The sequence below is a fragment of the Nelumbo lutea genome, chromosome 5 (assembly GCF_056320005.1).
Source record: "Nelumbo lutea isolate HS-2025 chromosome 5, American lotus-T2T, whole genome shotgun sequence".
NCBI lineage: Eukaryota > Viridiplantae > Streptophyta > Magnoliopsida > Proteales > Nelumbonaceae > Nelumbo > Nelumbo lutea.
In genome coordinates, this window is record NC_142688.1 from 7,086,934 (window position 1) to 7,111,462 (window position 24,529).

Here is a 24,529-nt window from a genome sequence, read left to right on the forward strand (position 1 = left end):
AAGAGGGTTATTCCAGACCTAACATACTCAAATGCAAAAGAAAAAAATGCCATGCAACATTTTAAAATAAAATAGAAAAATCCCAGGGAAATCAGTTAAAATTTACTGTCAAGCTAAGACTTGCATTTTGAAATGAAAAAAGAACTCTGCAATTCCTAAATTTAAAGACTGTCAAGCTAAGACTTGCATAGTGTCAGGTTCCCAATGTCAATTATGCTCTAACAGGCATTCTGAATAATCATGAAGTTGCAGGGATAGTATTTTTCATTTTGGTTTTGCCCCCAGTATTCCAAGGACAATACGTAACAAGCAGGTTGTGTCTCATACAATGTACAAGGGGTGTCAAATATCCTTTAGGTTACTTCCATAATTAACATCTTCTATCATAAAATAACATAACAAAAACTATTAAAGGTGGGTTGACAGAGAACTTTAGACTATGAACATCTACCTGAAATTTTGTGGCTGGCTATCAATCATGATTCCTAGAGATGACCTGCAACTCAAGCCCAACTTGCTGATTAGATTTCAAATGCCATGTAAAGAACAAATAAAGAATTACCAGTATGAGGTGTGCAATCATATAGTATATGTAAGTGAGGAATAAGGAAAGAGAGATGGAAGGTATGTCAGTGTCTAGAATTTCTTCCTCAAATTAGATATCCGGTTGACAGTGACCATCTCAAAGATCCAGGCTGTCCAATTAATCACATCTTTTGGACAGTCAAAGAGAGAAATGGTTCATAATGTTACATTCCAAATTAATTTAATTGATTAGATGGCTAGGATTACTATATCAGTGCTACTTAGGTGTTCAACCCCAAGATGAAACTTGTCAATTGGAAGATTTATTTTTTCGTTGATCCAATGTCCAATCTGAAGCAACAAACTATGCATAAAATGGTCATATTCCCATGTCTAATAGAGAACCTAGACCTGGTATGTATTAGGTTATGAACAAGAATAAAAACATTTGCCCTATATCTACTCGGAATAGAGAGAAGGAAACAGGATCAGGCTCTGCCCTCCAACGCATATGAAGGAGGTTAACTTGCCTTAGATATTAGCGGTTTGGCATGTTCTTCCCACTCAGTAGCCCACTTTGCAGAAGATCCTTTCTGCAATGCACCTCTCCGCAATGACTTCAGATCATCACATGCATCAGGAAACCCCTTAAAGAGCATCTGCACATTGAATAGTTTATCAGGACTTCTGTTTTCAAAATAACACTTGACTATGCATTGATTGGTATCTTCCTAATCCAGATTAATTATTTTTCAGAAAGCTCAAATAAGAATATCTCAGACATGAAATCATCAAATTATATGAGATAAAGAGTTCATGAGAATTACTAAATAAAATATAGGGATAACTACTTATACCTCCCCTGATTTTTCTGGCATATACTAAAACTTCCCCTAGGTTTTTTGAAATGACTTTAGTAAACCTTGTTGGCTTACATCTCCCTTCTGTGAACTCACCATGAGTTGTCGTCCCCTTAAAGCTCATTTAACATAACAAACTTTTTGAAATTCTAAAACTTCCCTTAATTAACTTGGCATCTTTAATGAATAAAAGTATCACGTTTGAACCTAGATGTTCTTAAAACTTATGTTTGCCAAATTTAATTATTCTTCTAACATGTACAGATTTTTTTTATAGTACGATTTGTTAGGACATACCATTTATATATTTTAAAAGTGTTAATACTGTAGGGTACATCTAGAAGTGTCCATGCAGTTGTCACCAATCAGTATACAATGTCATATCATATCCAGTAAGTATCATTTCCAACAATGGTTTGCTAGGCATGTACAGGTATCTGGGTATCATATGCCATGAGCCAGTTATACCTAACAGTTAAAAACCCTTAACTAACTAAACCTTGGTGCTAGGTCACACTGATTTTTGTTTTGGCCCAAAATGATGCTTGTCTCGCTCTTGCTACAGCATATGGACATACTAGATTAATAAGGTCTAGCATAGTAATTTATGAAGCACATTAATGAGAAACAAAGAGAATAGTAGATTCTGTACTTCTATGATTGGACTTTCACATCCTTTCTTACCAAATGGAACTAATGAATGCAAGGGCAATATGGCCAATTCACTCTGTTAGAGGTAAAACTATTCCCGCATCTGGGAGAGGGTGTTTTAAGTACATTTAGAAACCCCAACGGAAGTTCTAGCATTTGTCAAGTGGATTGAATCATTAAAAATTAAACGGGTCATATGATTTGGCTGTTTGCCTACTGGGGTTGCTTGGTGGTTAACCAAGTCAACAATTTTGTAGAGAAGATGGGCCGAATGACCCATAGACTATTTATCCTTCTTTATCTTTTTATGTCCTTTGCTGTAATGGGCCTTAATCTGGGCCCTTATTTTTTCTTATATTATGTTTTCATTTTATGCCCAACCAGGGGCCTCTCTATAAATTACTAAAGTTTAACTTTATGAAATGGGATTAGGGGTGTAAGAGGAGATTATGTTAGAAATCTCTCTCTGAACCCTAGTCGCCGCCACCTTCTTCCTCCTCTTCTCTCTTCTTGAAACCTGATTTCTTCTACTTTCTACTGATTCTCTGCAACATTTTTAACAGTCCTTTTCATTTCAAAAGGCTGTTTTTCTTCTAATTTTTAAAGATTTGATGAGTTTAGAGTTGAATCCATGATGTCATAACAGTAGGGGTGCAACTTGGGGAGGCCCAACCCGAGCCCGGACCGACCCAGCCCACAATTTTACATGCACTGGGCTTGGGCCTAGAGCCCTTAGGTAGCCCAAACCCAATCAGAGCCTGACCCAACCTTATCCCAACCCAAGTTCGACCCCATTATATACATGAAAATATGCATATATACACATTTGCATGTATATATGCATATATGCATAAGTTTTTTAATAAACCATATACAAATGCATACATACATTAAATGGGCCCAACCCCAGCCCAACCTGAGTGCATCAAAATTTAGTGCGGGCTGGGCTTGGGTTGGATAGTTCAGGCTAGGCCTTGGGCTTGGCTTTAGGCTCAAATCTTAGAGTTGGGTCTGGGTTGAGCAAAAATCCGACCCAGACCACCCAACTTGCCTCCCTACACAACAGCAATAAATAAATAAATAAAAGATAAAATAGTACAAAAACCAACAATCCATCAAAGGGGTCAATGGGTCGCTTGGTGTTTTAAAAACCGACCTGGAGGCTGAACCATTTTTTTCTCCAGGTCAACCATCTGGATTGGAGAGGTCAGAATGTGATACGTCTATATATATATATATATATATATATATATATATATATAAACCTTAAAATTGATATTTAAGGCCAAAAAAGGCATTTTTTTTGTCAAAAATAGTGGGGTAAGGTTACTTGGAAAGCATAATCTAGAAAAATTAGCAAAATAAAAAAAAAAGGATCATCCACCAAGCACAAGGTCTAGAAGTTTTCATATACATGTAATTTGTAACTTGTGAGCTTATGACTGGGTCAAGCAAATATATATATATATATATATATATATATATATATATATATATATATATATATATATATATATATTTGTAGAGGAGATGGGCCGAATGGCCCATGACTGTCACTTCATGTTATGTTATGTTTCTCTCTGTTATGGGCCTTATTCTGGGCCCATACTCTGTAATGTTCTGTTTTTGTATTTTTCTGCCCACTCAAGGGCTTCTCTGTAATTTATCAAAGATTAACTTAAATAAAAGGTATTAGAGTGTTAGAGGGAGGTTTAAGTTCGAACTCCTCATCCTCTAACTCTCCTTGCCGCAGTTCTCTCTCTCTCTCTTTTCTTCTCTAATCTTCTCTTGTTAGTTTTTTTGGTTTTCTAGCACAATCCCTACTTCTAGGACTATTTTTCAACTTGGTATCAAAGCGGGTCGTTACTTGGCGTGTCCCTCATGTGGTTTTAGTTCAGCCAACTGCATGAGGAGGTTCTAGGGCTGAATGTTTACAGTCATTCGCCTGGTTCTTGGAGGTCATTGGATGGTGCCCAAGTTTCTATACACTTGGAGAAGGGTTCGGTTACCAGGAGGAATCAGAGGGCAAGTTTTTTCCAGCCTGATTTGAAATCAGAGAAAAGGGTTTTCGAAGCTAGCTCAAAGAGCAAAGAGTTCGGCCTGGTTTGAAGTTCAAACCAGAGATACTGTAAGTTGTTTTCTCAAGTTCTTTGCTGAGTTATTTTTGTTATTTGGGAGGACTGTTAAATCATTCAAAGCACACCTCCATTCGACCCACTGTTGCTAGATTGATTTCTGGGTTATTCTAGAAGTATTGTTCGGCTGTTTTTGGGCTTCCAAATTGCTGAAAACTGATTTAAAATTAAGTGGTACAAGCATCTACTTTAGTTCAGGTGTTTCTTGGACCTAGACAAAGTGTTCTTGAAGTGATTTCTGCTTGTTAACAGTGAAGTGTTGACTGCTGCATGCATAGTGAATGAAAAAGGTCCTCTTAGGTACTGTGGACTGTTTTCTTTGTTCTCCTTGGGAAATTATTGTTGGGAACCAAGAATACATATTGTTTGGAGGCTTGCTGATTGTTCCTTGAAGGCTGAACCAGGGTTTCTTCTCTTTGAAAATGCTGCCACCGAACTTGGTTCTCACGGCTGTCAGTTCTGAACTGAGTTTGTGCGTTGCTGTGTTTGCTATTACTTCAACTCAATCTGAGTTCTTTGAAGTTAGATCACTTTTAAAGGCTTGCCGAAACCCTAATTGAAACTATTACATAATGGACTACTCAGAAATTGAGAACAAGAGCACTGCTGAATATGGACATAATTCGGGAACTACAACTGATTCCTTGTTGGCTGTAACTACAGTTAAATTGGATGGAACCAATTATTTGGCCTGGTCACAATCCGTAAAAATTCATATTTGCAGTAGAGGAAAGTGGGGGTTTATCTCTAGGAGCAAGAAAGCTCCCTAGAGGAGGATCCCTCCTATGAGAAATGGGTGCAGAAGAATTATACAGTGATTGGGTGGCTTGTGAACTCAATGCAGCCACAGATTAGCCAACATTACCTGTGGATGAACTCGGCTAAAGAAATCTGGGATAGTGTTGCAGAAACTTACTCCCAGAAGTTGAATGTTGCCGGAGCCTACAAATTGAGAAGTGATGTGAAGGCAGGGGGAGAAGTCACTTGCAACATACTTCTCAACCCTGAAATCTCTATGGCAAGAGATTGATTTGATAGAGGCTGTGACATGGGATACCCCCAAGGATGTTGAAACCTACAGGAAATTGGTTGAAAGGAATAGGGTCTTTGAGTTCTTGACAGGGCTGAACTCTGAATACGACATTACAAAGCAAAACATCTTGTCCAAGGAAGATGTTTCATTGTCACAAGCATATACTTTGGTCACCAGTGAAGAAAGTAGGAGGCAAGTGTAGGTTCAAGGAGTCGGTATCAATTATCATTTTGCAAATATGGGAATTAAACCCAAAGGGGTTACAGGAGCTCACAGTGGCACAGGAAGGAATGAGGTGGTGTGTGAATATTGTAAGAAGCCGAAACACACAAAGGACAAGTGCTGGAAATTGCATCCCAATCTTGTACCTATCAGATTCCAGAAGAAGAATGATAGTAGAAAGACAGGAAGTGCACATGCAGCCACAAGCACAGATACAGAGGTTGAGTCTATCAGTGCACAGTTGGCAGCCATGAAAGCTGAATATGAGAAGTTTGGAAAGATGATCAGTCAGCTTGAAGGTGTATCTTCATTATCCATCCCTTCTGGAAGTCCAGCCACCATTGCATTTGCTCACTCAGGTATAAGGGCTTCCGCTAACCATGCATCCACCTCAGATAATCACAAAACCCCTTGGATCATAGACTCAGGTGCTTCTGATCACATGACCAACCTTTCCACTTTGTTTGTTTAATATGATTTACTTCCTGGCCGTGACAAAATCACCTTAGCTGATGGTTCTCTTGCCCCTATTTCTGGCAAGGGAACTGTCAAGGCTACAGGATCATCCACCAAGCACAAGGTTCAGAAGTTTTCATATACATGTAATTTGTAACTTGTGAGCTTATGACTGGGTCAAGCAAATATATATATATATATATATACACCTTAAAATTGATATTTAAGACCAAAAAGGCATTTTTTTGGCAAAAATAGTGGGGTAAGGCGACTTGGAAAGCATAATCTATAAAAAATACCAAAATAAAAAAAGAAAAGGGATCATCCACCAAACACAAGGTCCAGAAGTTTTCATATACATGTAATTTGTAACTTGTGAACTTGTGATTGGGTCAAGCAGGTCAATGGTATAACTGTCTGGGTCAAATAGGTTTTGACCAAGTCAACATTTTTTTTGTCAAACTCCAGGTTTGGGAATTAGCCAGACCGGAATTCCCTCCAGGTGACAGTTCGAGCGGTTCGACCATCCAAGTCAATAGTGGGTTGAAAACACTAACCGAGCCAATGTTCTTCCATATTTAAAAGACAAACCTGAAGATGACCCAAACCAGAGCTGTGATTGGGTGGTGAGTAGGCCGGTCCAAACGGCTTGGGTCAATGATAGGTTCAAAACATTGGAAAAAAAAGAGGTACAAGCTATACCTATGCTATACTAGTCAAAAGGATCATCATCTAATCCTTGTTCCAACCTTATGGGGTCAGCTACATGAGTTCTGTTCCACCGATCCATTCTATTTAATGTCATATCCATTGTTAAACACTTAATCTATTAACCCTTAAATCATCTCACTACTTCAACTTGGCCTGCCCCTAGCTCTTCTAGCCCCTGCAACTTGTAACAGACCACTTCTATGGTCTCCTCTGGCTAGAAAATCAGAAATATTATTTGCTGACCAATGACACCCATATAAAACTTGCATGCAAAGCATTAGATTAAAAACTTACTCCCCTAATCTGATCTTGTAGGTGCCAAAGTCCATCCAGCTCATTACTGTCTTCAAATCTCCTTCCACAATATAATTTGCATGCAAACCATCAGCTGAATGTTACTAATGAATTATGGCTATAGGTCCCTCTAGTTTCTCTTTAACTTCTGTATTACATTCCACAGAATTTTATGCACATCTCTATTGTTTGTGGCAACATCACACACACACACACATCTATTGAATATGAGGATCTAGATTGTTATGTCACATAACAAAGACAGCACAAGCAAAGCAGATCTCCTCCACTCCTGATCTAATCAGGAATTGGGATGACACCTTGCTACTGAAAAACCTAAAGGAATAAGAGCAATCAGACACAGAGACACAAAAAAAGGCAAAGAATGGGGACAATAAGACAGGTGGAGATATATATATTGAACTTTGTTAGGTATGAAACAGTAAATCAATCAACTCAGACAAACTTACCAGAAGTTCATCAGCTAGCTCAGAAGATGATGAGAAAAGGAGACCATTTTCCTCAACTTTTACAAGTTCTTCAATGCTTAGGCACAGCCAAATCAATATAAGTACCTCAACATAAAGAGACAAAGTACCACTGCAATTTGGGCATTAAATTCAACCCAATGACAGAAATAAATAAGCAACAAGAAATTACCATGAGAAGGAAACGGCACAAACAGGCAATCCACATCCAAACATATCCACAACCTGAGAACATCACACACAAACAAGGGAAAGCATCATTAGTATTGTGTGATTGTGTCAAGTGATATTACTTGAATTATTATAAAATCTTTTCTTTGTTATTGCATTCAACTTATTGTGGCAAACATTCAAACAAAAAAAAAAAAAAAAAGCTGCACTGAAAATTCAACAATGACATACTTTCATGGGAAGATCCAAGCCAGATGAGGAAGTATGGAGGCAAGCACCCAAGTCTGCTGACCCTGTGAATAACAAACATGAGTAAGCATTTGTGCATCAGTTTACAAAGGGAATTGAAAATTAGAAAACAATGCAGAAAAAAAAAAAGAATTACCTACCAAGAAGCAACGGGTAATCCTCAGCAGAAAGCCACATGGTACGAAAGGCCACACGTTTCAGATTTAGTCTCCTTATTTTCTCTTCATACTTCTCTCTTTCTGGACCTTTTCCTAATAAGATTGAATTTGTTTGAAATCCCTATCAAAAGATGTAACCGTACAAACAGACTTTGCACAAGAACAAGAAGCAGGACCATTACCAGTAATGATGAATAACAACCTCGGGTACAAGTATTGTTTTCCATTGCACATATTCTCCCAAAGCACTTCATTCTTATCCAAGTCATCCTCGTTTAAGATAGCAGCAACACGCCTATCATACATCACTGCAGCTTCCAAAAGCATGCCAAAATCTTCATCTGGAGTCCTGAAAAGAACGGCCAATTTTAAAACAAACATCATCTTATATATTGTTTATCATAAAGACTGTATGTAAGGGATGGGCAGGTCATACTATACCCCTGTCCTCATTTTTCTCTCTTTTATCCTTTCTAAGGGATGGGTAGGTCCTGACTAAGTTTCTTTTTTTAATAGTTTCCCATAAACAATGCATTTTTTTTATGAATTTAACAGCTTAATTTGAAGATTAAACTTAAAAAAGAAAATATATTAATACCAGTTAAACAAGAAAATAGAGAGAAGCTCAGGAAATGAATAAAAGAAGCTAAAACAAAGAAATGCCAATACTGAGCAAATTCATGTCATAACCATGAAGAGTTTATTTTTCCCCAGTCAAAGCATTGTATTTTGATTAAGTAATGATTTACACATTTACAATGTAAGATGCTCTGTTGTAGGCTAGCTGCTAGCATTCACTACCTATCCAACATGACCATGAAAACATAGTTTACAAGTACCATTTGATGTTGTCCTAAAGAGAATGCAGAGCACAATTTCTCATGGACCCAACAAACAGTGGACGAAAATTTGTGTATGAAATTTATGCCCCTCCTATACTAAGCAAATTAAATGGGTTAAAAAAAAAACTCACCAGCTTGTACTGCTAACAATAAGGGCTGGCCTATTCTGCTTCAAAAGAATGCCGGTGGAAACCTGGGTTGTAAAGAGTGTCTCATTCAAATCACTGCTGCCAATACCCATAGTTCCTGAAAGAGGAAAGAGGCTTATCCTGTAAGCCATTTTTTCTTAAATGAACTAAATAGAAATAGAAAACCATTGATTTGTTTGACAATCTACATTACCAAAGCTGACACAATCATGAATGCCAGGAGGATCAGTGAGGTATTTGTTCAGTCTGAAGAATAGCTACAAAAGGCCCTGACGTTACATTTAAGAGCTTCTGTTTGAAATATGGTAACAAAACATTAACAACTAATTCACCTTGTGTTTCTCCTCAAGTGAGGCAGGATGGAAAAACTCTGGAGGTTGATCGTATAGAACAGTTGCTCTAGTCATTTGGAAGATGATAGTAAAAATAAAATAAACTATCAAAGGATAAATGAAATGTCTTCATCTGAAGACTGAAAAAAGTGAAATTTGAGTAGATCCTCTTACTTGATTCCCCAGTTATGAACCAACTCAAGTTGCATTGCCTTTGTAACACACAAGGATCCATTTGCCATCTTCCCATAATTCTTTTCAATCCTGAAAAGAAGGTATAGAAAAGCTCATTCATCAGGCATATAGCCAAAAAACAAGTTATTCATAAAGAAGAGTGGATTCTTGCAGCCAAAATTGAGTGACACCATCGGTATGCTGTGACAAAGCGACTGCTCCTTCCAAGGGACAAACCCAACAGAGTATATCCAAAATTATGCCAATCCACAACAACAGCGGAACGTCTCAGCCTGCTTGCCCATTTCACAGCAACCAATGTTGGAACAGAAGGTGGATTCTATAAAATGTTAAGAAATTAAAACAGGATCAATTGCACTGAGCATTTGAAAAAAGCAAACAAGGGACAAGCACTATTAGATCACTCTAGTCCAACTGAACTGCGAAGGAAGAAAGAAGCATGAACTCTAAAGAGGATTCTGTTCAAAAAAGTGAATGTATGGTGATGAACATATTCCAGGAATAAATACAGAAAATCATTAATTTTTTTTTATCAATAACTCATTAATTAATTTTGACTTGCAATGATAAACTAATTTATGATAACAATTAGCCAGTGAACTAAATTATACTCTTAAATAAAAAACAATAAAGAGAATATCCCTCTTTTGTTGTCAGAAGATAACCATAACAAACAATGAAAGAACAACACGCATCCAAAATTATGAAAGAAAGTACTTGCATATAACGTGTCACAAACAGCATTAGGGATTAAGTGCTCAATGCTAGGTTAAATCCAGGCATTAATAGGAATTATAAGTTGTCTTGATTCTTGAGTCCACAAATAATGTACTAATCAGCAACTGAATCCTTAAGCTTAACAAATTATCCACTAGTAATCAAATAAGAAATCGTAGTATGTGCCACAGGGGCACTACTGTCTTTTTACTCTTTTTATTTAGTCGCCCTATATATAATAATAAGAACTGGCACCACTAATATACTTTAGGACTCCAATTGTTCTCTTCTCTTTTCCTCCCTCTCTTCTCTCCTTTCTCCATTCTTTTTCTATATTTTTCCACTGATAATATGGTATCTGAGCGCAAGAAAAGGGCGTATCAGACTTTTAAATAACGTGCATTTATTTATTTTTATTTTTTTTCAAACATGTTCATGGGATTCATACAAGTCCTGGCTACCCCCTGAAACTGATCATACCCCAATACTCCCCATATTTTGCATACTGGCGGGTCACCGATACAATATGCATTGGCCAATATGTTGCAAAATTTTGATCCTTGGTTGAAAATTATCATTTGATATTTTACTCCATCTGGGAAAGAAGGAAAAGAGAATAAAAGAAATGCAATATCAAGAAAGATGAACATTTAAGGGTTGGGTAGCAGTGGTGAGTGGCTAGCCTATAAAGTGGGCTGCTTGGCAGAATTGTATATTACTTGTATTCTATCCATTTTACACTTGAATTAATAAACATAACGGTTATCAAAAAAATAGAAGGAAAAAGAAAAGTCAGTTGACACACACAACAATCTAAAAGTAGAAGAATGACCAGAATAGGTGGATTTTTGGATAAATAGAGAACTTTTATTAAGAGGGTGAGGAGCCCTCAAAAGAACAAAGCAAAATACAGAAGCTGGAAAGAAAACAGAACAAATAAATAAATAAATAAATAAATAAAGCATGGGAAGAAGAGCTTCCCTGCATCATCAAAGATGAATCAAGAATTACAAAACCCCAGTGCCTTGTAAAATGTTCAGAAGTTGCCCCCTCAAACTCCTTGGGGGGTAGTATCCGAGCACCCAACATTTCCTTCTGGCTTGTTTGTGATAGCCTCAAGAGTAGTGCTTTTGCCTTCCAAGGTTTTCATATTCCTTTCTTTCAAGATAGGACAGAAAACGGCAAAAGGAATCAAGTTCCAGAGTATCCTCCCTCTGAAGAAAAGACCCTTGACAGGCCATGAGAACATCAAAGTAGGGAGGTCATTGGGGAGGACCCACTGCTGTCTAGTTAATGAAATGAATCTAGACCAAATAAATAAGTGTAAAACAATTTCCCCCTGCTGTCCATAGAGACTGCACACATTTTCAATCAACATAGGATAGGAGGGATGATGCAACATACAGCTGGTTCTTATAGAAATGAATACTTCACTACTCAGTCTAATATTTAATGCAAGAGGAAATAACCAATCCATTGGGCACATTCCATGCAGATGGGTATTAATAAATGAGGCTTCTCAAATTTAATGAAGGCAAATTCTGAATTATGAGTTATGGCATATGATTTCCTAGAAAAATAAATAAATAGAAAGAAGAATTTCAGATTTGGAATTTTGACCACCAAGCTTTCATCACATACATGGCAGTTATCAACAAGGACAGCTTCTGGAAGAAAAAATATATATATATAGAATAGGAAACAAAATTAATAAATGCAGTGAAAAAGACTAAGCCTAAAGCTATACAAGATAACACATCATTGTACCAAAATTTTAAACCAAAACAAACAGAACTTGACTTTACATAATAAAACTCTCACCTGTACAAGGAAAACATCTGGAGAAGGTATTTTAACACACAGAAACCACAGAAGCATAAAAAACTGAAATAATGGCTTAAGCAAAAGCATCAATGGGTAGAGTATCCTTGGTAGACCCTTGGCGCTTGTTGGCCATTGTGGCTGGAGAAGAAAAGAGAATTCTGTATCATTTCATTGAAAGAGAAATAGGTACTCTGAACCTATTGAGTGTACCTACCATTTTGTAAATATGAATTGCTGGATTATCTACAACTGCAGCATGTGGTTCAGAACCTGTTCAGGCATTAAGAAATGAAGCATGTGAACTGAAACCAAATTTGAGAAAAGAATACTTGGGTGTCAAAAGTTGCCACTTATTATTCACTTTTCAACTATAATTAATAAAGTACAGTGTTGTTATTCATAAAAAATAACTACTTATTATATGCTTTAATTACCAATACTTAAGGATTATACCATCACAAGTATGACATAAAAAATCTATGAAGATTCACACAGGTGCAAGGAGTTAATCAACAACTATAGATAACAGGAAGGCCTGTAAAGACCCTGACCATGGATGACACAATCCATGAAGCTGCACAAAGCCATGCAAACCTTACATTCAAATTTTGCATATGGTATGACAGTCCAAGACTACAAAAGGATTCAGACAGTATGGCAAGCTTATTTAACACAACATTGAAACAAGACACAAATATTAAACCAACTCACAAGATAGAATGCATCAGTGAGCATGGCTAGCAAAAATCAGATTGTCCCAGAAATTATTGATTAGTTAGATAGATTTAAATGTGGTTTCAGAAAGCTCATGAACAATCATTACAGTCATTTTCCTTTCCAATGAACAAGTAAAGGATTCTGTTAATAAGTATAAAGATCTATAGAAAGGGGTTTAAGATATAAAACATTTACATTGTAACACCATCTACACTGAGAACAGCTGACCAGTTAAATACAAAAGTTTCTGTTATTACAGTCATTAAGCTACTTCAAAGCCAAAATGCAATTCATAAGATAACAACTAGCATCTGTACTTTGGGGAGTGTGGGAAGAAAGAAATACCCAGTTGTTTGAGAACAAAGCTAAGTCAAAGAGTGATCTGTTATCTCACATTAACCACCTATGTAATCTGGGGGCCTCCAGCACAGATAAGTTCAAAGGACTCACTGTAAATAACCTCAACAGGACAATCAGTTTGGTAAATAGCTTGTATAATATCCTTGCAAAAGTTTTGTCTCTGAGATTGAAGGAAGTATTGCTAGATATCATTACACCAAACCAAGGAGCCTTTGTGAGTGGAAGACAAATTATAGATCAAATCCTAATTGCGAATGAGAGTGTTGAAAATGTCAGGAAGGATGGAAAGAATGGAGTGATATGTAAGTTGGATCTGGAAAAGGCATATGATTTGGTAGATTGGGATTTCTTAAGGAGAGTTATGACCAAATTTGGATTTTGGGGCTAGATGGTGCAAATGGATTATGGGGTGTGTCCAGAATTGTCATTATTCTATACTAGTGAATGGGACAGTGGTAGATTTCTTTCCAGCCATTACGGGTATAAGGCAAGGGGACCCCCTATCTCCCTTCTTGTTCACACTAATTGCTGATGTTCTGGGGAGATTGATTCATAGAGCAAACTCTAGGGGTCTCATTAGAGGATGGAGAGTTGGAAGGGAGGAAATCCCCCTCACCCATCTACAGTTTGCAGATGACACAATTCTGTTTTGTGAATGAGGAAACTTGGAATATATTAGGAACATGAATTTTTATTTTTTATTTTTGATCAATAACACTTCCATTAAATCATCAATAGAAGATTTACAAGAGAAAGACAAACACACTTATCTTCCAAGAGCAACAAAGGACCTCAAGAAAAGGAAAAATTAGTGATACTGCTTTTTGAACGAATGTCAAGATTGAAGGTGAACTTTGAGAAAAGTTGTGTAGTGGGTCTGAATTTGGAGGAGGGAGAAATTAGGGAGAGTGCAGAAGTGCTAGGGTGTGAGGTCTCAAGATGGCCATTGAACTACTTGGGGTTGCCATTAGGTGACAATCCAAAGAGGGAGAGTTTCTGGAATCCGGTGGTGGAAAGATTTGAGAAGAGACTTGTTTCTTGGAAAAAGAATTACCTCTCTCTTGGAGGTAGGATGACATTGATTAAGGCTACTCTAGCAAATTTACCCATTTATTTCCTTTCAGTGTTCAAAATCCAAGTAAAGATTGCTAACAGATTGGAAAAGATGATGAGAGATTTCTTTGGGAGCCGAGAGAGGAGAAGATAGACCATAGGGTAGGCTAGAAGGTGGTGACCAGGAGTAAAAATGGTGGTGGGTTAGGGCTTGGGAACATTAGAGAAAGGAACTTGGCCCTTATGGGGAAATGGATGTGGAGATTTCCACTACAGAAGGAGAAATTATGGGCTAAAATAGTGGTAAGCATACATGGGCTGGAGCTAAATGGATGGGATGTTGGAATCTGGGCTAGGACCACAAGCACTTCGCCTTAGAAAGCCATTCATGATCAATTACCAGTTTTTCCCCTTTTATCAAGTATGATTTGAATTCAAGCAACTCCATAAAATTCTAGGAACAAACTTGGGTGGGGAATGCCCCTCTAAAGGACCAATTTCCTTCTTTGTATGCCCTATCTGTTTTGAAAAATGAGCAAGTTTCCTCTTTCATTACCCCTTCCTCTTCCAATTCTGGGTTTGGTTGGAATTTGGGTCTGAGAAGGGTTGTAAGAGACTCAAACCTTGACAGTATTTCAAGTCTCCTCCAACTTCTTGATGATGCTTTCTTAGATCTTGCTAAGGAAGACTCTAGAATCTGGATCCCCACCCCTATGACCCCCCCTTCCCTGTTAATGAGGTTTGGTGCAGGCCAATTCCTCCTAGGGTTGGTAGTTTTTTGCTGGGAAGCCTTTCTGGAAAGAATCAACACTAGTGATCTGCTACAAAATAAGAGACCTAATACTTGTTTGTCCCCTCATTGGTGTGTTCTTTGTAAAGCCGATGGGGAGACTGGTTTTTATCTATTAGTGTCTTGCCAATTTGCAAAATCTATTTGGGAATGGGCTTTCTCTTTGTTTGGGTGTACTTGGAATCCTCCATCAAATTTGCAAAGTCTTTTTACTCCTTTTTTCAGGTGGCGTATGAAAAGGGGAAGGACTATGTGGAGAGGACTAAGGGCAATAGTGTACTGGTCTCTATGGGAAGAAAGAAACTCCAGGATTTTCTCTGAAGAAGAGAGAAGTGTTAAAATCTGAGGGCTCTGATCCATATAAGGGTTGTACAGTGGATGAAATCCCTAGAGCTATTCACAGATTATACAATGGATGACATCTGAGGAAGTGCGGTGAGATTGTTAGTTGTACCTAGACTAAAGCAGTAATGAGTGTGTTTTGGACTCCCCCACATGCGGGTTTCATAAAACTAAACTTTGATGGAAGTAGCAAAGGGAACCCTGGACAATCAGGGATTGGGGGTGTTTTCAGGGATGAGAATGGGGTTGCTTCTGCCATGTTCTAAGGCCCAATTGGAGTGGGTGACTCTCTCAGAGCTGAGATCTACGCAGTTATGGAAGGAGTCCAGAAAGCTAGGGAGATGAATATCAGAAAACTCATAATTGAAGAGGACTTGGAGGTGGTGGTAGGGTGGCTGAATAAAGATTATAGTAGTTTATGGAGTTATAGCAATGTGAAAAGGAAATTCAGATGGCTGGTTCGAGAAATGGAAGTTAAAATCAGTTGGGTAAAAAGATCAGCTAATTCTTTTGTTGATGGGTTAGCTAAACAAGGGGTGGACAGGGTTTCAATGTTCTGGGCACAGGTGTAATTTAAATTTCTTTTTTCTTTTAATATTTTTCTCTTTCTCTCTTGTTTCCTTTCTTGGGGCTCAAGCTGAATTTGGAAGATAAGAAAGTTTGTCTTCCTCTTTGTAATTCTTATTGTGATAATTAATGAATTGTGTTATTGACAAAAAAAAATGACCTCAACAGGAATACTGGTAATTTCCTGTTCTCCTCCCCTCCCTCCCCAGCCACCTATAGGAGTCCAATCAAGGCCTTTGGACTCTAAGTTTTGATGGAAGTGCTTCAGGCAACCCTAGTGCTGCTGGCATAGGAGGAGTTCTAAGGGATGAAAATGGAAACATCTGCTGGGTGTATAGTTGGCCAATATGGCATAGCAGATTCTACCAAGGCAGAAGTGTTAGCTGCACTTACAGGGGGACCAGAATAATTAACAGACTACGTATTCAGAACCTCTCCATTGAAGGCAATTCAGCAAACACTATAAAATGGTTAGGAAAACAAGAGACCGGGCCGTGGAGACTCAGTCACTTTCTGACGAAGGCAAGGGATTTACTGACTGCTTCTAATGCAAACCTGATTTGGATTCCTAGGGAATTTAATGCTCTTGCAGATGGACTAGCAAAATTAGGTGCTCTGTTAGAAGATTTGTACCCTGATATGTTTCCTCCTGTATAATTCCTAAGGATCTGATCCCTGCTTTTTGTTTTTTTTTTCTTTATATTTGTACACCTTGTGTACCCTTTTCTTTTCTTAATGAAATCAGTTACCTTTCTCTCAAAAAAAAAAAGAGATAACAACTAGCATCTGCAAAGATACACAAAAAGGGCCTCTCTTTTCCTTTAGAAGATTTATGTTTCTTCCTTTTCATGCACACCAAGCTTCAAAAGATCACCAAAGGAACCATATTCCAGATCCAGAGAACAAAGCCCCTACAGCCCACAGATATCAATGGCACATAGAGAAGGCAAGTACTAAGTACTAACCAAGGAATGAAACAGTTCAAGAATTAAACCCAAAAAATACATTTACTTTTCTGATGCTCTGGAGCAATTAGAAAAAGATGATATGCAGATTTCTGAGAAGATTTACACATCAAACATCCATTTGGAATCTTTTTTTTTTAGAAGTGGTAACTATTTCATTAAAGAAAAAGGATAAAACAAGAATGCTGAGGGAGAGATTTCCTCAACAGCCAGCTACAAGGGGAAAAGAGCCAACAGGCTAAATATTACACAGTGAAATCATTTTCCCACAAAAAAGCACCCCACTGATCTACGAAATGCTTAAAATGAAAGCCCCTGAAGAGATCACCAATGGGCGCCTATTTGATCAGAATTTTTTCCACACTCATGCACACTTTCTTTGATGAAGCAACTTGATCTTCAAACAAATGATTGCTCCGCTCCTTCCAAATGCACCAGCAAACTACCAAAGGAGAGACATTCCACAGGACCTTACCCCCTTGGAGAATGCCTGCCCCCGCCAAGAGGACAGAAGGAATGCAAGATTTGGATGTGTCACCCAATTCATGCAGAAAAGATTTAAAACATGGGACCACACCTTGTGAGAGAAACTACATAGAAATGGGAGATTCTGAACAGATCCTTCATCCTCCCCACACAAACAACAAATAATTGACAAGGACCATTCCTTTTTTCTTCAACACATCAAGAGTAGGGATTTTACCCTTTGTAGCAGCCCAAATAAAGAATTGAACCATTAGAGGAATCCTAAGCTTCCACGACCAAACCCAAGGGGGTGACGTCCCATCTGAGTTTAACAAAAACTGCAACATAGAACTCACTGTAAAGAGACCAGAATTTCCTTTGTTCCACCAAATCCTGTCCCTCTCTGTCTGCTGAAGCTGGATTTGTTCCAAACTTTGTAACAAAGCAGCCCATGAATCCAGATCCCAATCATTTACCTCTCTTCTTAGCCTCAGGACCCACACTACTTGGTTGTAGATAACCTCCAAGCAACCACAAACCCATCCGTATCCTGAGCCAAAGCAAAAATTGATGGAAAGTCCAAGCAATAAGGGTTGGTAGCACACCACCTATCTTTCCAAAACAAAATTCTTTCCCCTGAACCAGGCTTGAAAGAGATACAGTTGAAAAACACTTCCCTGATTTGTTATATGTACTTCCACAAGTCAGTTCCATATGCTTCTGAAGCTGGGCCAGATTCCCATCTGAAACTAGCTTCCCCACACTTGTTTCAATTACATTTTTCCAAAACACATCACCCTCCATAGCAAATCTCCACAGCCACTTGGCAAGTAAAGCACTATTCACTTGTTTGAGAAGCTTTATGCCTAAGTTCCCTTGCTGTTTTGGTTAACACATCTCTGACCAAGCCACAAAATGTAGCTTTTTATGATCTTCTATGTCATCCCAAAGCAAGTCTCTCCTTAGTTTCTCAATGCAGCTTAACACAATACTCGGGGCCCAAGGCAACTTAACACATCACATCACACACCTTATTGAAGACGATGTACTCGAGGCCAGACTATATATATCATCTTCAATAATGTCCAAGGCAGTCGAAAAGTTATACCAAAGGATTCTCCATCAACATTTTCAAAACCTGGCTGTCTAGCAGCACTAAACCCAAACCAAAACAAGAGATCCAATACCTGCACATAACCTCCTAAGCTACTCAGCCTCCACGTAAAAATATTTTTCTATTCCTTTCTCTCCAAATCCCAGGACCTCCCATCGAAAGAAGGCCATAGTGAAAATATCTAACACTCTGATCTTTGTTCATATCCTATTTTCAGTAAAGTGTCTTATCAATATATAATCTGTCTTACTATCCATGTCCTTTTGGGTCATTAATTAATCCTCTTTGGAACTTTCAAAGCACCAGGTTGCTGCTAGTGTCATCAATGTTTGCCACATGAACATATCATCTCAATCAACTATGTACTTCTTGGGCGGGGAGGGGGGGACCTTGGATGTCCTTGATCTTAATTTTGTCCTTCTCAATCTTTCCATTCATCAACCTCAACATCCTTACTTTAGTTTTATTCCAGTACTTTGCTCCATTAAACACAAGGTTTTATTAAGGGGGTCATTCCATGGTGCAATGGTAAAATCATGCGTTGAAAAGCATGAGAATGCAGGTGTAAAAGAGCAAACACTTCATGCATAAAAATTCCAGGTTAGGTTGGTACCATCCCCGCTCCTTCAAAGACCCCGAATTGCTAGAACCAGCATTGGCTAACTGCCTTTTTAAGCTTTGGTCTTATATTCTTATTATAGTTAACATCTTATAATAGCTTTATTATTTTTATTTTTCTCTTTATTTTTTAATAAGAAAGTGAACTTTATTAATGATCAAAAGCGACAAGGTAATAATGCATAAATCCAAAATAAAAAAACAGAAGGAAGAGAATATGATAAAGAAAAACATAGAAAATGAAAGAAAATCCCAAGACTTATTAGGCAGGGGCTGGAGACAGAACCTCTGTTTTTTTTTTTTTTGATAAATAACAGAAATTCATTAACCAAAAGCAAATAAAGAGTGCAAATTCCACCCCCACGTTGCCCCAGCAACACCAAACTAATAAAGAATAGAAGAACAGAAAAGCAGGACAGATTACAAATTAACTCCCAGCCCCGGAAAACGCCAAACTTCTGTTTTTCTTATCAAAAGCAAAACTGTCACAAATAAGAACTTCTCCCCTTTTTTCTTGTGAAGCAATCAATAAGAAGCATCTTAAAAGCTTCCAGTACTAGCTAGTGCATAGGCCTGGGCTGCTGGCCCTAAACCCAGTCCAGCTGCACAAGTTGCACCCTTGGCCTAACCCCATCAAGGAAACAGTAGACTAAATGGCTTATACTAAGACATCAACCCCTCAAGGTGATGATTCAACTTGAGAATCATAATAAACTACTAAGCCAATAACTGATAAAAAATGCATAGATATGTCAAGAGTATTTTGGAAGCATCCAGTATACTTCTAAATTCTAATTCATCAAGAAAAAAAATGTCTAGATAATTGCTGCACAACCAAGAAAAAAACCTTCACCATGACACACATGGCATGAATGCCATGAAACATCAACGAAGTCAAATGAAACATAATATGTAATTGAATGATCATATGTAGCTCATATGTTGTCCATGCTTACCCCCATATGCAACAATGTCCACCTCCAAAGATGCCTGCAGGATCAATGCACATCTTAAATCATGAGAACATCAACTACTTAATGATGATGATGTGAAAGGTAATGATGCACAAAATCTAAAGAATGGTAAAAGACAATTAAGTAATAGCACCGGTAAGACGAAATGATCTGTTACAAGTTGAAGAGGCTAGCTAGGGGCAGACCAAAAGGGACATGGATTGAAGTAGTGAGAAACAATTTAAGGGCTGATGGTTTAACAGTGTATATGGTACTGAATAGAATGGAATGGCAGAACAAGATTCATGTGGCCAATCCCATATAGTTGAGACAAGACGAATACATGCATTCATGTGCCATAAGCTATCAAAACCGGTGCTTTGAAAAATGGACCAATATTCATGGTTGAACAATTCAGAGAATCAAACAGTTCCCATTTCCCAAAACGGTCAAGTACAAAACCCTAATAGTTTCCCAGTCAAAATCAAACCTCTTCACTTCTTATACACAAACAACTTGGAATGTTTATCTGAATGCTTGTTTATTTTTAAATTTATTTAAGCATTTCTGCTGATCTAACAAATTATTTATGCATTTCTAATTTATTTTTGTATTTTAAAGCAGTTTCTATTCATGGTTTCAGATAGGCCAGACTGGAATGTTGAACCGCTGAACCATACAACATCAGTCCCTTTGTCCCTGGTTTTTTAGATCATTTCTTTCATGTCCTTCCTTGGGCCAAAAGAAGGAAGATCACGTGCAGATTTCTCAAGGAAGAAATGCCAGAGTGTTCTTAAACAAGAACAACAATGTAGAAACACCGACCAACCTGATAGCCATGGGGGTGGCTCATTGGCTTTGTACAAGGGAGGATTTTAGATTTTTTTGGTACAAATAACATTTGAGAGAGTGGCCTTACATTGCTTCTTCATTGACCAGGAAAAAAAATATTCCCATCAACATTAGTCTCCTCCTACGCAGCATTCCATTAAACTGAAATTAACGGCTGTTCTATGGCGAATTTAAGGCCTATGGTAGCTGGAGGTGCATTTAGAAGAGATGAGGCCTGAAGTAACTCCATTTCAGATCTATTGAGGACTCAAAGGTATAGGATATTCTGTTCATGCTGAAATTTATCATTTCTTCAGGGTCGGAAAGCAGCCCGCAATCATACGAAGCAGAGAGTTAGAGAATATCAAGCTAAAGTGGATTTTAGGGTGCGATATCATTTACAAAATGAAGGCAGTTGCTCCATGTAAGCTTCATGAGTTAGCAGCAAAAAATATATTATGGCCCTACAAAGAGTCACAGAGGATAGATATTGGCGATCATCAAAAAGCAAAAATGTATGTTTCCATGCAAGGTTATATGTATAGTTGCAGTATTTTGTACAGTGAAGAGTTTATGTAGTTTTGGTAATTAACAGTAAAACGGAAATTGAATCGTAATTTTTGGTTAGGGATTAGATAGATACAAAAAAAAAAAAAAGACGTAGGGAATGACCTGACGAGCAAGGGAAAGAGCATGGTACTGCATTCGGGGACTTCGACCGATATCGCCAAGAACCACCACAGCTGCCCTACCTCTCTTCTCGATTTCTTCGTTTCTTCGCCCTGTTCATCACAATCACTGATTAATTCGATTTGCTCTTAACCTTTAAAACTGTGTAATCATTTAGATCTATAAATTAAAGAGAAGAAAACAATAAATGGCTAGGTCAGAATGAAACACTGCCTGCCATTTGAATGGAGATATGTTTGGTCGGAAGTAGTTTTCGCAGTTGGATTGTTTCCCCGCGTCTCCGCTCTCCAAGACACCAGCAATAACGTGTACTCAGCAACCGCAACAACATGCAAATGAAACTCGAATCTAGAGTATAGAATCTACGGATGCTAGACCAAGGGCTCGGACTTAGGACGGGAGATCTCCGTTATCAGTGATCTATGAGCCGGAAACTCGACCAACTCGAGTTGGTGATCTGGCCGAGTCAGCTCGTCGATTAGTATATAGATGAACAAAAATTGAAAATATATTTCTACCAGAAAATAAAAAAAAAACTGAATATATATATATATATACATTGGTATTCAAATAATCAAATATATAAAAAATATGAAATAAAATATATCCAAATCTATAAGTTTTCAAAAATAAAAAAGAATAGCACCCATATTAAATTACTCTTTTTTTGTATGAACTAAGAACTAGTCATGACCCATGGGATGCATGGGCTTTGTTAAGCAAAATTATGGCATAAGATGTCTGCTAACATTCTTAATTGACCTAAGCCAAGTACATCCAAGCATTATTTTTGGTTTATGGTGTCTAATAAATTTGTCTTAATTTTCATTATTTTTAATCATTTTCCTTGCTAGATAATTAGTATTAATATTTACTACTTTTTATAATTTTTATATCAAATTTAAATGAAGTTTAGTCTTTATTGATAGTTTTTTTTTATTAATTATTGTTTGAGATGCATGAGAATTGTTAAGTGAAGTTAAAGAAGAAGAATATCTAAAACAAATCCATTTGTGGAGAGTTGGTCCAAGTTCAACTAAGTATTATTTTTCGATTATGTATTGTAAATAAAATTGTATTATTTTTAAATGGATTTTAAATTAAAAGTGATTTTAATATTAATAAAATTCTATTATTTTAAGCTGTATACAAATGTATTTTAAAAACAATAAACTCTTATTAATTTTTGATATTTATATTATTTTAAATAAAATACAAATGAAGTTTAAATTTTACTAATAATACGGTTTATTGTTTTTAGATGGACTTTGAGATAAATTAATTTTCATTAATTATGTGTGTTTTTATTATTTGTAAATTAATAAAAATAAGTTAAAATTAATTAAATTAGTTTTTAGTTGTTAAGTTAGTAAATTAATTAAGCTATTAATTAACTTATAGTAAGTTAGTTAAATAAATAGTTTTTGTAGAAGGCCCCTAAAGCAAAACTTTCATACATCCAACTTCGGCTCATAACCTCCTTGATAATCTAGCAAAAGAAGTTTGCTTTGCTTATTAACATTTAGTTTTTACTGGTCGGAACCTCTGCGATGTACAATCTTTGTCAAGTATATTTATAGTAAAAGGAGTCTTATGACAATATTCCTAATTCCCATCTATTTAATAAAGTTTTCACCCCCATAAAAAAAATTATCAAAGATCACTGTCTCACTGAGCTAGCTCTTTTAATGAAAATTTTGTCATATTTTTTTGTTTAATACCACTTGGTCCATTATTTTGTAAGATATAGTTGATTGTTTTGGTTTAATTATATTTTGACCCCTGTAGTAAAAGTTCTAAAAAATCGTTGAGCTAACTCTTTCAATGGAAATTGGTCATATTTTTTGGTTTAATTACCACTTAACCCATTATTTTGTAAAATATAGCTGACTTTGGTCTAATAACCTTTAATTCAGACTATATAATCATTAATAATAGTTTAATAATTACTGAAGTAAATTAAAAATTAAACCGGCTTGGTCTAACCACACTTGTTAATAATTATTTATTATTCATAATTAATTATAATAATTAGTGATTATTATTATTATTTATTAAAATAGCGATAACTAATCAATCAGTAAATTGTATAATTAATCCGGCTGACTAAACCGATTAATGTAACAATTATGGTTAGACCAAACACGGACCAAAACTAAAATGGTTGGAGGGTCACACTCGGATCAGACTATCCATAATCCGATCCATTAAACCCATCTTCTTAACCTGAGCCTCACTACAGTATCATTCGATAGAACGACTAGTAGCGGGCCTGGGTGAGGAACTGAGATTTGTTTCCGTCCCAATTCAGACTAACGAATTATTGGTGATTACAATACCCTCCCCTCCCATCCCCTCCCAAGTGCTACTTACAATTACGTTTTGATGGAATGTCTATGAAGCTTACCCTAATTAAATGGCTAAAGCAACAAAAATCCATAAAGCTCCCACCTGCCTATGGACAGTTACACTTTGATAAGATGTATATGGATGTGTTATACAACTCCCACCCCACCAATTTCAGTAGTGTAATCTGAAGAATGGGCTACGATGGAATGTCTAAATTTCATCAAGGAGCTGGGTGTTTGCTCAGTTTTAATGGAGGACGTCAAGACGATACTATAGTGGTTATTCAATCTTTGTTAGAGAAATTTTGTTAAGCATCCCCTAGTGGCTACTGGCTAGTGCTCAATGAGTTTAATTTCAAGGTTTGCCAAATATGATAGCCCATAGTTTGAATACCTAATGAATCAGCTTTAATCGATGGTTGCAGGAAGATGAGGATGATTGATCCGCCCAGAAAGAGATGGGACAGAGTCCCTGTTTTGATGTAAAAAAAAAAAAGGAGAAGAGAAAAATTAAGTTCTTAATGAAAATGTTGTGTAGGTGTGTTAGTAAGGACTTGTACATCTAGAAGATGGTTGCTCTTCCCCTATGTTGAAGATGAAAATTCTATCTTATATTCAGAAAAAGAAGGGGGCGGAGCCCCTGTTTTGACGTCCAAAAACAGAAGATAAAAAACTAATTATTAGAATTAATTAATTGTCAAATC

The 24,529-nt window shown here is 37.0% G+C and overlaps 1 protein-coding gene across 1 annotated transcript; it reads right to left on the bottom strand.

Moving 5' to 3' along the window:
- Nucleotides 1-235: 235 nt before the first annotated feature.
- Nucleotides 236-21,888, bottom strand: LOC148850073 (UDP-Glycosyltransferase superfamily protein). The gene is made up of 17 exons (XM_088943851.1): nucleotides 21,691-21,888; nucleotides 21,460-21,569; nucleotides 19,960-19,993; nucleotides 12,227-12,282; nucleotides 12,010-12,150; nucleotides 9,642-9,790; nucleotides 9,451-9,540; nucleotides 9,277-9,343; nucleotides 9,138-9,201; nucleotides 8,927-9,041; nucleotides 8,136-8,302; nucleotides 7,936-8,046; nucleotides 7,778-7,839; nucleotides 7,548-7,600; nucleotides 7,358-7,433; nucleotides 1,056-1,184; nucleotides 236-496 (listed from the first exon to the last, which is right to left on the bottom strand). The coding sequence occupies exons 1-17, from the start codon at nucleotides 21,806-21,808 to the stop codon at nucleotides 473-475; spliced, it is 1,566 nt and encodes a 521-aa protein (XP_088799977.1). The 5' UTR covers nucleotides 21,809-21,888; the 3' UTR covers nucleotides 236-472.
- Between the last annotated feature and the right edge of the window lie 2,641 nt (nucleotides 21,889-24,529).